Source organism: Rhincodon typus, chromosome 12, assembly GCF_021869965.1.
Source record: "Rhincodon typus isolate 14 chromosome 12, sRhiTyp1.1, whole genome shotgun sequence".
NCBI lineage: Eukaryota > Metazoa > Chordata > Chondrichthyes > Orectolobiformes > Rhincodontidae > Rhincodon > Rhincodon typus.
In genome coordinates, this window is record NC_063343.1 from 2,835,206 (window position 1) to 2,849,187 (window position 13,982).

Below are 13,982 nucleotides of genomic sequence, written 5' to 3' on the forward strand. Positions count from 1 at the left end.
CTCTCTCTCTCTCTCTCACACACACAGACACACACACACACAGACACACACACACACACTGCCCTAAGCCTTCAACAGGCTCTGGCCTCTTCAGCATCTTTGATGTAAATCACTCCACCATTGGTGACTGTGCGTTCAATTGCCCAGGCCCCAATTTCTGAAAATACCCTGTTCAAGTTTCTCTGCCTCCACAGTTCCTGCTCGTCTTTTACTTGCCTTCAGCAATAAGTTTTTGATTACTATCCTAATATTTAATGATGTGATTTGGTATCAAATTTTATTTGATATCACTCCAAAGAAGCACTTTGGAACATTTAACTACACCAAAAGTGATTTTTTTAAATTTCAAAATAAATTTTATTCATGAAAATTTCCTATATATTGTATTTATATATAATATATATGTGTATATGGGATATATATATATATGTACACACATAATCACAAATGTAGTTCGTTCTGTACAGTAACATATCAGGGAAACAAACAAACATTGGAGTTTGATTGTTTCCAAACAAATCAAAGGCATCTCTTTCTTGAACCAGACTACATTTGCATGCATTTGAACATCGGGGGAGGTTTGATAATTGAATGGACCCCAATTTAACTTTGGCAAAAGGACCTCAGATAGTGGTCTTTACCAACTGCGCCTTGGGTGATATATAAATGCACGCTATTGTTGGTGCAGCATTATTGTCCCTTCAGGCTCCAGGTGGAATGTCTACATTTAGCCTGAGAGAACACTTTTAATTTGATGGTAACCCTGTTTCAGAAATGAACTGTCCATCACCACACATTGGCAGCAGCAAAAAAAAATCCAAGAATTAAAGCATGTGTCAACGTCTTTTTGCAGTGAAAGAATTAAAGAAGATCAAGTTTCAAGAGATTGACCCAGCTCTGGCTGTAGCTCCACCCCCACCCCCTCCACCGACTCCAACCCCTCCTCCCCCTCCTCCTCCACCCCCTCCTCCCCCTCCACCTCCCCCTCCACTTCCATCGACACGTTGCAACCCGATAAGGTATGGACCTGGGGTCTTTGTCCCGTTAGAGATGAGAAGGAAGTGAAAGAGGCAGGAGAGAGGTTATAGTGGATGTGGAGATAGCGGGAAGGATACTGGGAAGAGATTGAGCCTTGGAGCTGGGGAGAATAGGAGGGGATTTAGGATTGACTTGGTGGGCAGGAGTAGCATGGGAAAACAGTAAAGGCAGCTGAATAAGTGCCCTCTATCTGCATGACAAGTCACTTCATGAATACCTCCCCACTTATTGTGAGAGATGAGGGTGAAGGGAGAGGAGGGATGTCAAGGATTGGTGAAGACAGGAATCAGGATTCATCTTTGCTCACAAGAAGCTTAAACTATTGGGAGAAAAAGGCCAATTGAGCTTGTTACAGTCCAGTCAGACATGATGGAGAGGTGAATATGTGAGTCAGATGCATAGTTTGGTTTGATTTATTGTTATAACATTTATTTAAGTACAGTGAAAAGTTTTGTTTTGCATGCAGTACAGGCAGATTATACCATACAAATATTATGGGGTGATAGAACAGAGCAAGGAATACAAAGTTACAGCTGCAAAGAAGGTGCACAAAATGCAAATAAAAACCAAAAGAACTGCGGATGCTGTAAATCAGGAACAAAATCAGAAGTTGCTGGAAAAGCTCAGCAGGTCTGGCAGCATCTGTGAAGGAAAAAAACTGTTAACATTTCGGGTCCGCTTCTGAGGAAGAGTCAACGCACCCGAAATGTTAACTGCTTTTTTCCTTCACAGATGCTGCCAGACCTTCTGAGCTTTTCCAGCAACTTCTGTTTTTGTACAAAAAGCAAGATCAACGTTAGATTTGAAATTTGAGATCTCCGTTTAGAAGTCTAATGGCGGGGAAGAAGCTGTTCTTGAATCTGTTGATGCATATTTTCAAATTTTTTGTTTCGTCTGCCTGACGGAAGAGTGTATAACTGGGGCGGGAAGGGTCTTAGATGATGTAGGCTGCCTTTCTGAGGCAGCAGGAAGTGTAGATGGAGTCAATGGATGGAAGGTTGGCTTGTGTGATGGTCTGGACTGTGAGGCAACAAAAATGTGCACATAACAGGGTAACCAGGGAGGTGGAAGTTTGTAATGGTTTAATCGGGGGCCAGTGCTTCAAACGAGATGGTGGAAAAAATCAGCGGTAGTATCGATATTTTGGGAGGTGGAAGGATACTGGCTAAGCTGTTGGTAGCTGAATGGCTTTGCCTGTGAAGAGCTGATTCATTTTCTGCTGGGGCTCATGCTGTATCTCTTACAGTTCCCTCATCGCTATAGTGCGAAGATCGTCCAAGAATTCCAAGACACAACCGAAGCCGGAACCTAGCAACAGTAAGCAATCAGCCTCACTTTATTGCTGGACATAAATCTCAATGCTACCTGCTCTGTGCTAATCAATAGGATTGGATCAGCTGCTTGTTATATACCTGCCAGATTTTACTTTCTATTGGCTTTTGGGTGGATTCGGTTGAAATTAACCCCAGGCATATGAAATAAATTTGCTGCGGTTCGACTCACAGCTGCTCTGCTTTAGCGTTTTACCCCTTGCCAAAATCATTGGACAGACAGCAGAACTCATATGGATCAATGTGAGGTGTCCTTCCCCTTTGCAAATATGTTACTCACTGAACGAGCTCAGATCTCCTCAGTTGCAGATATTTCCTCATCAGCCTGCTCACAGATGTTATTACACACCTCTGGAGCAGATGGGACTTTGTCACTGCACCACAGGAGTCCTCCTTGTTTCAATAGATATGAAATGGGAAGAAAAATCCTGGGATTTAATTGAAATTAAAACCCAATCGGTCTCACCCTGAGGAAGGACACTTTCCTGCATATTTAGATAACGGAGGAGAAAGGACCTGTGGAGTTAGTGATTCCAGCCTTGGCTCATTGTGGCTTTGAGTAAGTTTGATACTTTCATTGTATTTTCTCTGTCTGTCTTTTTTTCTGTAGACCAGACTGGGATTGATGACGTGAAAGTAAAAGCTGTGAATGAAATGATGGAACGGATAAAACATGGTGTCATGTTGCGGCCTGTGGCTCAGGTCTCAAAGGTAAAATCCCTTTAGAGTTTGGTTCATATCATTCCCAAACCATTTTGATAGCCCCATTGTTCAACTGTGAAGCTAATATATTTCCCTGTAGTTTGAGACTGGCTGAGTGTCTTTCACTCCAGGACTAAAACAGGGGAGACATCCATGCCCTTCACCAGGCATCCAGTCAAGTTCAGTGCTATCCTAGAGATGACAACAATATTTTAATATTCTATCAAGATTATATCTGCCAACATAGTGAAGAAACTAGACAGAAATAAAAATCTCTCCCAACAAATGATAAATCTAAATCCTCCCAATGCGATCTTTGGAAGAACCGGAAATACAATAAAGGACTTGTTTAACAAGTAGATCCAACATTCCATTCATTTAATCGAGGGACAGCAAAAATGCAAAGGTAGAAAGAATTGACAGTTCAGAGGAGAGCAAACCATTCTATAAATGGGTCTCAGGTGCTACTTGGTGCATTTTTTGAAAGTAATTTGGAGGCTAGTCTGAGGGTTGGAATAGCGTGCATACTTAGCTGTTTAGTAACAGTGTGTGCCATGTTTTGAAACAATGACAAGCTAAAAAAAAATGCAAAACTAGACAAAAGCTAAACAATAGCTAAACAGTGCTATGCATATTTGACATTTTTTTTGTACTTTTCAGTATGAATGATATAGAATGAAGCACAGTTATTCAGAGGGTAGCACTCTGGTCTGATCTAACCATATATTATCTGTCATCCTCTGGAGCTATGCGACCTTTTTTAGCAAACAGTTCCCCAGCATGGTCTCCCAGATCAGAAATACCATTCACCCAGCCATTTCCATGGGGGAGTGAACCCTTGTGGAATTTTAATAAGTGACTCATTAATGATTGCTCTGCTGACTGTCAGCGAGTTCTCAAAGTGTGATTATGTTTGTATGTGGTGTGAGACAATAAAAAGCCTCACGTGTTTCTGAGCAGCAATATGCTCCCCTCTCAGTAATCTCATCAAAAACACAGGGAATACCTCAGTTTGATTGCTTGGATTGGGAATGTTACAATGTACCTTACTCTATAGGTAACGACAGACAACGTGGAAAGAATATAATTGAAGCAGACAATTTTAAAATCTTTGCTCTTCTAGTTTATTTCAGATAAAGTCTGAAGTCACACAATACCAAGTTATAGTCCAACAGGTTTATTTGAAGCTTTCGGGGCACTGCTCCTTCGTCAGAAAAAGATCAGAACTGAGGAACCGTCATCGGACCCGAAACGCTAACTCTAACTTTTTTCCTCACGGATGCTGCCAGACCTGCTGAGCTTTTCCAGCAACTTCTGTTTTTGTTCCTGAGTAGCCAAGGTCTTTTTCTCAGGGTAGGGGAGTTCAAGACTGGAGGGCATAGGTTTAAGGAGAGAGGGGAAAGAATTAAAAGGGACCTGAGGTGTAACTTTTTTGTGCAGAGGGTGGTTTGTGTGTGGAATGAGCTGCCAGAGGAAGTGGTGGAGGCTGGTACAATTACAACGTTTAAAAGGCACCTGGATGGGTACATGAATAGGGAGGGTTTAGAGGGATAGGGGCCAAATGCTGGCAAATAGGACTAGTTTAATTTAGGATATCTGATCGGTGTGGATGAGTTGAATTGAATGCTGTACAGTTCTATGCATCTATACATCCTGGCAGCAATGGGAACGCAGCTACTGGATATAAAAGGCTATCAGACTACTCTCCTGCAGAATTCATGCCTGCTGCTTTGTGATAAGGAAACACACCCTTTAGGGCCTTTCATATGTTCCTGTGTTGATAAAAAAGACAGAAATCATTCAATGTCAAGACTCAAAATTTTGCATGTAATGGAATCTCCCAAGAAGTTAATGTACCAAGTTAAAGGAAATGGTATCTCATAACATAATCGCTCCCCAAAGTTAGGCCTGTTATCAACATGTGTATTCCCTTTAAGGTATTATTTAATAACCTATTCAGAGATGTCATTAGAAACCTCTGGAGTGTGTGAGTGTTGAACCTAGGCCTCCCAGTCTAGGGGTTGGGACACTACCACTGTACCAGAAGAGGGCCCTACCTGTTCAGAGATGTTATTACACACCCATGGAGCAGGTGGGATGTGAACCCAGGCCTCCCACTCCAGCAGTATGGACACTACCACTCAGCCACAAGAGGACCCTTCAAGACCCTTTAAAACTACAGGGTCCAATAGGTATAAATAGGCACATTCTGAGATCAATTAAAAATTAATTGCTGTTGGTGTGAGAAATATGTGTAAATAATCATCTGCTTGTAAATCTTTACCACCTTCAGCTGACGAGAGATTAATTATGTAAACAGAGAATGGGGCCAACAAGGATTGTTACCTGCTTCTCTCAGTTTTGCTTTGTAATCTTGTTTAATCATTTAAAGCAGTGCTAAGATAGCAGGTAGGAGCAGAAACGATGACATTTCTTGACATAGAACATAGAACAGTACAGCACAGTACAGGCCCTTCAGCCCACGATGTTGTGCCAATCTATTACCCTACTAAGATCAAACTACCCTGCATACCCTACATTATGCCGTCATCCATGTGCCTATCCAAGAATCACTTAAATGTCTCTAAAGTATCTGACTCCACTAGCACTGCCGGCAGCGCATTCCACACACCCACCACTCTCTGACCTCTGACATCTCCCCTATACCTTCCTCCAATCACCTTAAAATTATACCCCCTCGTAATAGTCATTAACATAGTCAGTGACCTGCTGAGTTTCTCCAGCACTCCCAGTTTTTATTTCAGATACCCAACATCTGCGGCATTTCGCTTTGATTTGACATTTGTTCTGATCAGCCAATGACCTAGTGCCATTATAAACGATGGGTAGAATGAGATGAACGTAGCTTTCCCCATTTAGAACATTGTAGCTGTTGGTGTCTCCAATGGGCCACAATGCTGGACAGGAAAGGGTTTTAATTACAATGTTCATGTTGATGGTATCGCTCAAACTATATCCAGCCAAACAAATGTGAGCTTCGCCATCAAGTAAATGATGCTGGAAAAACAGACAAAACTTGCATATGTGATACGTAAACTTTATATTACCCAGCACCTATGGGGCCAGGAGTGAACTGGTTGACCAAATATTCCAGAGGTCCATGTAATCAATGTAAAACACACAATAACTAACAAAAACATAATGCATGCATGGGGTATACATATCACTGTTATACTTTATTTGCAGCATAAATCACTTAAATAATAATGGAACTTTGCATGAAATAAAACTGACAGAGAGTCTCCTTATTCACACCCTCAACTGACTACTCAAGACATTGAGATAGATTGCAGTATTTGAGGAGAAACTGACTTTAATTTGAGTCAACTGTTGATGTTTTGCATGGCCGTTTGAGTTGGGACGTTATGTTGAGGTTGTACAGCATGTTAGTGAGGCCTCTCCTGGAGTACTGTGTCCAGTTTTGGCCGCCCTGTTATGGGAAGGATATTATTAAACTGGAGAGGGTTCAGAAGAGATTGGCCTGGATGTTTCCAGGAATGGAGAGTTTGAGTTGCAAAAATCTACTGGAAAGACTGGGGTAACAAGGTGTAGAGCTGAATGAACACAGCAAGCCAAGCAGCATCAGAGGAACAGGAAAGCTGACATTTCAGGCCTAGACCCTTCTTCAGAAAAATGGTCTAGGCCCGAAATGTCAGCCTTCCTGCTCCCCTGATGCTGCTTGGCCTGCTGTGTTCATCCAGCTCTACACCTTGTTATCTCAGACTCCAGCATCTGCAGTTCCTACTATCTCTGGAAAGACTGGGGCTTTTTTTTCACTGGAGTTTCGGAGGTTGAGGTGTGACCTTATTGAGGTTTATAAAATCATGAGGGGCATGGATAATGTGAATGACAAGGGTCTTTTCCCCTAAAGTGAGGAAGTTCCAAACTATAGGGCATATTTTTAAGGTGAGAGGAGAAAGATTTAAAAATGGCACCTGGTTATTGGCCAGACTTAAGAAATACATTGTATAACAATACTTTTTTGCATCTTAGTAGCTTATTCCTTCCATAGTAAAGACATACATACCCTACATTGCTTTACCACAAGTCAGAACATCTTGAGGGCATCAGGAACTGATGAAATGTCTTGTGATCCATTTTTTTGACCATGTCAGCCATAACTGATATAACTTCAGCAAAGCAGGAGTGGTTAGAAAACCTCAAACTCTTCAACAGAGAGTGACCAGAGGAAGTGTTCCTAGATGTGAATCAGATACTAGTTAGGATTGGACAGGTTACCATTGTTAAACAATGACTATGGTCCAAGTGAAAATAGGTACAAACTCGTTTCTAAAAAGAATAATGTCAGGAATCACATTGGCAAAAAATATCCCAATTTGCAATTAAAGACGGAAATCATACATGAGGCATCTACATGCCTTGATAGATATCTTTGGTAGAATGTGTTAGATGGGCTGAATGGCCTGATATATCTGTACTTATTTCTCTCAGTTATTTTTCTTTGGATCTTTTCCTAGTCCTTTATCGACTTAGCTGTTAATGAGAAATGTATTTGGTTCCTAGATAATGTGAGACTGTGGGTTACATTATATGAGATCTTACACTTTCTCTCTTGTTCTTTCTCACTGACTGCCTGGTGGATTTCTGTCTGAAGAGGAAAGTTAGCAACAAGGTAGGAATCCTGCTTCTCTTCTTCGCACATCCCAGGCAGCTGTCCCACCAAACTGCACCACCTTGCAGATTTTGAAACCCCTCCTGAAATTGAGGCCACAAATGAATGGGATTGGTGGTATTCTTTTTCCAAATATCCTGTCTCAAGCTTTAACTAACCTGATGGAATGATTTTTTTTCCCCATATCACTTTTCTTTTCAGATACGAGGTTAAAGTCAGGCTTTGATTTGCGTTGATCAATTTTATTGTGGACTTGAGAATTCAGGATAACACAATGTGGAGTTGGAGGAACACAGCAGGCCAGGCAGCATCAGAGAATTTCTGAACAAGGGTCCCGACCCGAAACGTCAGCTTTCCTGCTCCTCTGATGCTGATTGGCCTGCTGTGTTCCTCCAGCTCCACACTGTGTTATCTCCGACTTCAGCATCGGCAGTTCTTACTATCTCAGGGGAGAATTGGGATTTCGATTGTGAGATTTTTGTTTAGGACCGTTGAGGGAAAGTTTTCAATCTGCCAGACAGCCAGCCTGCTCTGTGTATTGGAAGCAAGCAGAAAGGGTTGATGAGTCAGGGACTGAAACCACTGGAACCCTCTTCCCCAGGCTATTCTCACAATTGACTGCAATGACACTGACCAGGCAGGAATGCCCTGTTATCATGGTCTTCTGCAATTCCTGGGCAACAGGGGAGGCTTCAGAGTTATTTTTAAAATAAAACTCAAATCATAAGCAACACATTGAGGCCTGCTCAAGATTTTTTTGTCATAGCAATAACTCTTTAATTAACCAATAGCTTTGAGCTTGTCATTGCAGTTTTCCACAGATGATATCAGGGACGTTAAAAAGTTATTTGTGATCCAGCAGAGAAAGGCTGGGACTTCTTTCACTGGAGCGTAGGAGGTTGAGGGGTGATCTAATAGACGTTTATCAAATCATGAGGGTTACAGATAAGGTGAATGGCAGGTGTCTTTTCCTTGGGATGGGGGACTTCAAGACTATGAGGCACATTTTTAAGGTGAGAGGAGAGAGATTTTAAAAAAGACATGAGGGGCAAATGTTTTACACAGAGAGTGTGTGGAATGAACTTCCTGAGAAAGTGTTGGATGTGGGTACAATCACGATGTATAAAAGGCACTTAGATTAGTACATTAATAGGAGAATTGGAGGGATATGGGCCAGATCAGGCAGGTGGGACCAGTTTAGTTTGGGACTATGTTTGGCATGGGTTGGTAGGACTGAAGGGTCTGTTTCTGTGCCTTATGACTCTATGACTCTGCGTGGAATAGCAATAGTGACACTTCCCATTTCTGCAACGATCCCTGATCTCTCAGCTCCGGAAGGATTTTCTTTCTCTTTTTCTTCATTTTCTTTCCTCCTTTCATCCGTACAGATGTTGATCTTTGGGGTATAATTCCACAGCACCGACTGCCTTCTGCTGTCCCAGGAGGGGTAATTCTTTGCCTCTTAGGTCCAGCCAACAGTGTGACTGTGGCCAATTCAAACATGGAATGAACCACAGCTCAAGCCAAGTACTGCTCTCACTTTGAACCTAGACACGTGTTTTACCAGGATGGGGAACTGGCTGATTCAGACCCCCTCGCTGCCCTCTTAACTAACCAAGAGTAGCTGAATCAATCTCTGGCCTGTTTAGCTCAGTGCACTTATCACCTGCCCTATTGGGGGAGCCTATTGACATTAGTTTTAAAACTTATTACATATAGCTATAAGAAGGATGTTGTGAAACATGAAAGGGTTCAGAAAAGATTTACAAGGATGTTGCCAGGGTTAGAGCGTTTGAGCTAGAGGGAAAGGCTGAGGCTATATTCCCTGGAGTGTCGGAGGTTGAGGGGTGACCTTATAGAGGCTTGTAAAATCATGAGGGGCATGGATAGGCTGGATAGACAAGGTCTTTTCCGCAGGGTAGGGGAGTCCAAAACTAGATGGGCATAGGTTTAAAGTGAGAGAGGAAAGATTTAAAAGGGACCTCAGAGGCAAATTTTTCACGCAGAGTGTGGTGCGTGTATGGAATGAGCTGCCAGTGGAAGTGGTGGAGCCTGGTACAATTACAACATTTAAAAGGCATCTGGATGGGTACATGAATAGAAAGGGTTTAGAAGGATATGGGCTGGCAAATGAGACTAGATTGATTTACGAAATCTGGTTGGCATGGACAAGTTGGACTGAAGGGTCTGTTTCCGTGCTGTAATTCTCAATGACTCTATGATTAGGATGAATGATTTCCGATTTGGGCTGTTTCTTAGCATTCCTCGTTATGGGATGTCGATTATCTTTCTTCATTAGAAGTGGCTGGTTCTGCTAGGATCTTCACACTCCTCTTGGCGAGGATGAGTGGTCAAAGTCAGAACCAAACGTCTCTCTTCGACAATGGAGTCTGGGAGCTGATGCGCTAACATTTGAGGCCTGACATCCTGCGGTTCAGTGAGATAGGACTGTGAGCTTCAACAGTGCAGATACTTGGAGGAGAGGTCACTTGAGTCATACCAGCTTGGACTCAGCTGCTCAGACAGCCTCTGGGAGCAGTAATAACAGTTGTACCTGTTTGGCAGGTTGCTTCTTAGCGATGCCCAGCTCTTAACACACATCAATCGAGGGAATATAACCTTTGACATTGATCTTGCTTTGCTATTGTTTCCATGGCTACCTGAGCTCCGATATGTTTAATATTTTAAAAATTAGAGCTGATCAGCCAAAAGAGATTATATTCATAAAAACCTAAACATTATAAGCCTCTACATCTTTGAGTGCATGATCCATTTTGGGTACCTTGTTGTTGGATCGTTACGATTCTGTTAAAAAAAAAGTCAGCTTTTAGTAACTTTTTCCAGATAAAAAATTAAGCAAACGTGATGGTGATAGTTATTTTCTAATGGTCATTCTTGGTCTGTGAGCATGGATAAGGTTATAGTCCAACAGGTTTATTTGAAATCACAAGCTTTTGGAGTGCTGCTCCTTCATCGGGTGAAGTGATTTCAAATAAACCTGTTGGACTGATGTCCAACCTGATGTCGTGTGATTTCTGACCTTGTCCCCCCCAGTCCAACACCGGCACCTCCACACATCATATGAGCATGGATGACAAGGCTATGCTTAAACAATTGAGTGCCTTTTCCCTAAGATGGGATATTTCAAGACTAGAGGGTATATTTTTATGGTGAGAGGAGAGAGATTTAAAAAGACACGAGGGGCAAATTTTTTACACCAAGGGTGGTTCGACTGTGGAATGAACTTTCTGAGGAACTGGTGGATGCGGGTACAATTACAAAGTTTTAAAGACATTTGGATAAGTACATGGATAGGAAACATTTGGAGGGATACTGGCCAGGAACAGTCAGGTGGGACTGGTTTCGTTTGGGATTTGGTTTGGCGTGTTCCTGTGCTGTATGGCTCCATGACTTGCAAAGCCACTTCAGACAAAAATTGAAAGTCAGTTGTATGGCTGTAGGTCTGGAGTCACATAAAAGATAGACTGGATGAGGACAGCAGGTTTCTGTCTCATGGAATATGACTGTACTAGTTCTATGGCAATCCCATAATTACAAGTCAGCATGACTGAAAGTAGCAAGGTGAAGAGATGACAGACTGGCTAGAATCGAGGCTACTTTTCCCACCCTTTGAGGTGATAAAATATGGCTTGCTATCACATTTCGTGCTCTCTGGAACAGGTTGAGAACCCACTTGGCAAAGATTTCCCCTCCTCCCCCTGGATAGAGCAATTTCTACTCAATTGCGGATAAAATTAATAATGAACAAGACTGTCCGATTGAAAGTCTGAAACATTGTGCCTGATAGAAATTGGCAGGAGGGGACGTTTGGAAGCAAGCATCTTCGGCTGTTTAAACTGGGGTAGCAGATGGCAGACAGCTGTACTGGTAAAATTAGCAAGAGACTAACAGGCCGCAGGGATGTTAGAGAGGCTCAGCAGGATGTCATGTGCTGGGTAACTGAGGGGGAGCAGATTCACTGCAAATACCATCATTCATACCTGCAGTCTGTTTGCTTTTCCCCTGACAGCCACCACCAGTGGATGAGAAAACACAGGAGAGTGCCATGGACGAGCTGAAGGGGATCCTGGTAATATCGAGAGAACAAATTTAACCCTTTGTTAACAGCCACAGCTTTAAGTGCTATCTGTAAAGATAAAGCAAAAGCATACAGCAACGGTCAGGATGAATCAGACTTGACTGCATTTATCAAGTGAACATTAGAAGTCCCATAGCAACCAGGAAAGTCACTATCTGCTCCCTTACCTTGAGAATTCCAGGGACTGTATTGCTGTGCTTATTCCAGTGGGTGTCCTAAAATCTTGGTGTCATAACCAACTAATTCCTCAATTAAACACATTATTCACGTCATAGCTGTTTGTTGGACCAGTATCATCACCTCAGATTTACTGAGTAACGTAACGAATCGCTGTGAGTGTCCACCCAGAATTAGGAGCTGATTTTCTGATTTGAGCTTAACTACTGTGGTCAGAAATAAGGCTAACCATTATTAAATGCCACGCGAAGAGACAGCGACAGACCTCCTGTCAAAACACATACTGCATTGTCAATAACAGGTTCCAGTAAATTATTCACATAATTACTTTGACACGCACTAACCTTTCCACATTATACTCATCACAGTCAAATATATTATAATGTAACCTTAGTTATTCCAGTATCTGAAATAGCTATTCCTTGCTGTGGTACACTGAGATTTGTCAACATTCCTTTTATTCATTAATTCTCAAATAACACAATTCCCATGACAGCGACAATGAGAGCTAACAATTCTCTGCTAGATTATCGTGTACAACAAACTGTCACACACACTCAAAAAGTACATGTCTCTCTCTGTCGGTCTGATCTTAAATGTTAAAAATACCACCTCCATTGAATCCCTACAGTGTGGAGAAGGCTATTCAGCCCATCAAGTCTACACTGACCCTCCGAAGAGCATCCCAAACAGATCCACCACCCCCCACACCTTACCCTATCCTTGCATTTCCCATGGCTAATCCACCTAGCCTACACATCCCTATTACACTATAGGACAATTTAGCACGGCCAATCCACCCGAACCTGCACATCTTTGGACTGTGGGAGGGAACTGGAGCACCCGGAGGAAACCCACACAGACACGGGGAGAATGTGCAAACTCCACAAAGACAGTCGCCCAAGGGTGGGATCTCTAAAGACACTGCTGGAGATTACTTCCAAAAAGACGAGTTTTTCTTTACTGACTGTCCTCAATGTGAAGGATGAATATGCCTTATTAAATTCAGATGCTGGGTCCCTGGTGTTGTGAGACAGCAGTGCTAACCACTGGTCCACCATGCCAACCAGGGGTGTATATTAAATTTTGCCTACTGTTTAATCTAATGCAACACTCACTGCAATGTTCTTCAACATAATGGCTCCTAACTTTTATACCATCTGAGAGAAAGTATTCTACCTATTAAGGTAAACTTTCACTGTAACACCATATAATATATAACTCATTGAAACCCCTCCAATCTTCATTTATTTGATAAAGCACTACTCTTATTGTAATACTGTCTAATATTGGGCAACATCTCACTAACACAGTGATTAAGTATGTTGTTGTAAAGTTCTCTCACTCTGTAGGGAATATAAGAGAAAACCCTCTAAGTAACACACTTTTTCAATAATGTTACTTATATTAATTTGACTCACAGAAATGCTGAATAAAGCTTTAATTTAACTACATTCTCCTTGCCTCTCACTGCAATGCCTTTTGGCTGCTCTACGACACTGCAACAGTGAGAACACTATAAGCTGGATCATATTCTTTTGGGATCATGTTGATTATATCCAATGAAGCCTATGGCAGGAACAGGGGAAATTGGTTCATGCATCTTATTTGCACCAATTGTGGCTGCTTGCTGGTTTTGGGAGGTACCTAAGCCAGAAGCAGCATCTGAATTTAATAAGGCGTATTCATATAACGCTCTCAGGACAGCCGATAAAGAAAAACACGTCTTTTTGGAGGTAACATCTCGCTGTCTCTTTAGGGATGGCACCCCTGAACCAAAGATGACTGGCTGAAGCACTTTACAAAGAAACTCTCAAACTAGCATTAAGGTCCTTATTCAAATATGCAAAGGGTCTACTGCCTGTTTTAGACATTGATTTATGCACAAGGCTTTACCAATGATTCCTGCCGTGAATGAACCAGCTCAGGTGCCATTTGATACCCATAAACTAACACGCACCATCAACATACTAGGGCCAAG

General features: G+C 42.1%; 1 protein-coding gene across 1 annotated transcript in view; it reads left to right on the top strand.

Annotated features, from left to right (window-relative positions):
- The window catches only part of shtn3 (shootin 3), a 116,138-nt gene that overhangs the window by 91,133 nt on the left and 11,023 nt on the right, over window positions 1–13,982 (top strand). Inside the window, exons 10-14 of the mRNA XM_048603925.1 lie at window positions 854–1,019; window positions 2,285–2,355; window positions 2,980–3,080; window positions 7,708–7,725; window positions 11,756–11,815. Of these exons, the coding sequence (XP_048459882.1) occupies window positions 854–1,019; window positions 2,285–2,355; window positions 2,980–3,080; window positions 7,708–7,725; window positions 11,756–11,815 (416 nt within the window). The remainder of the gene's footprint in view (window positions 1–853; window positions 1,020–2,284; window positions 2,356–2,979; window positions 3,081–7,707; window positions 7,726–11,755; window positions 11,816–13,982) is intronic.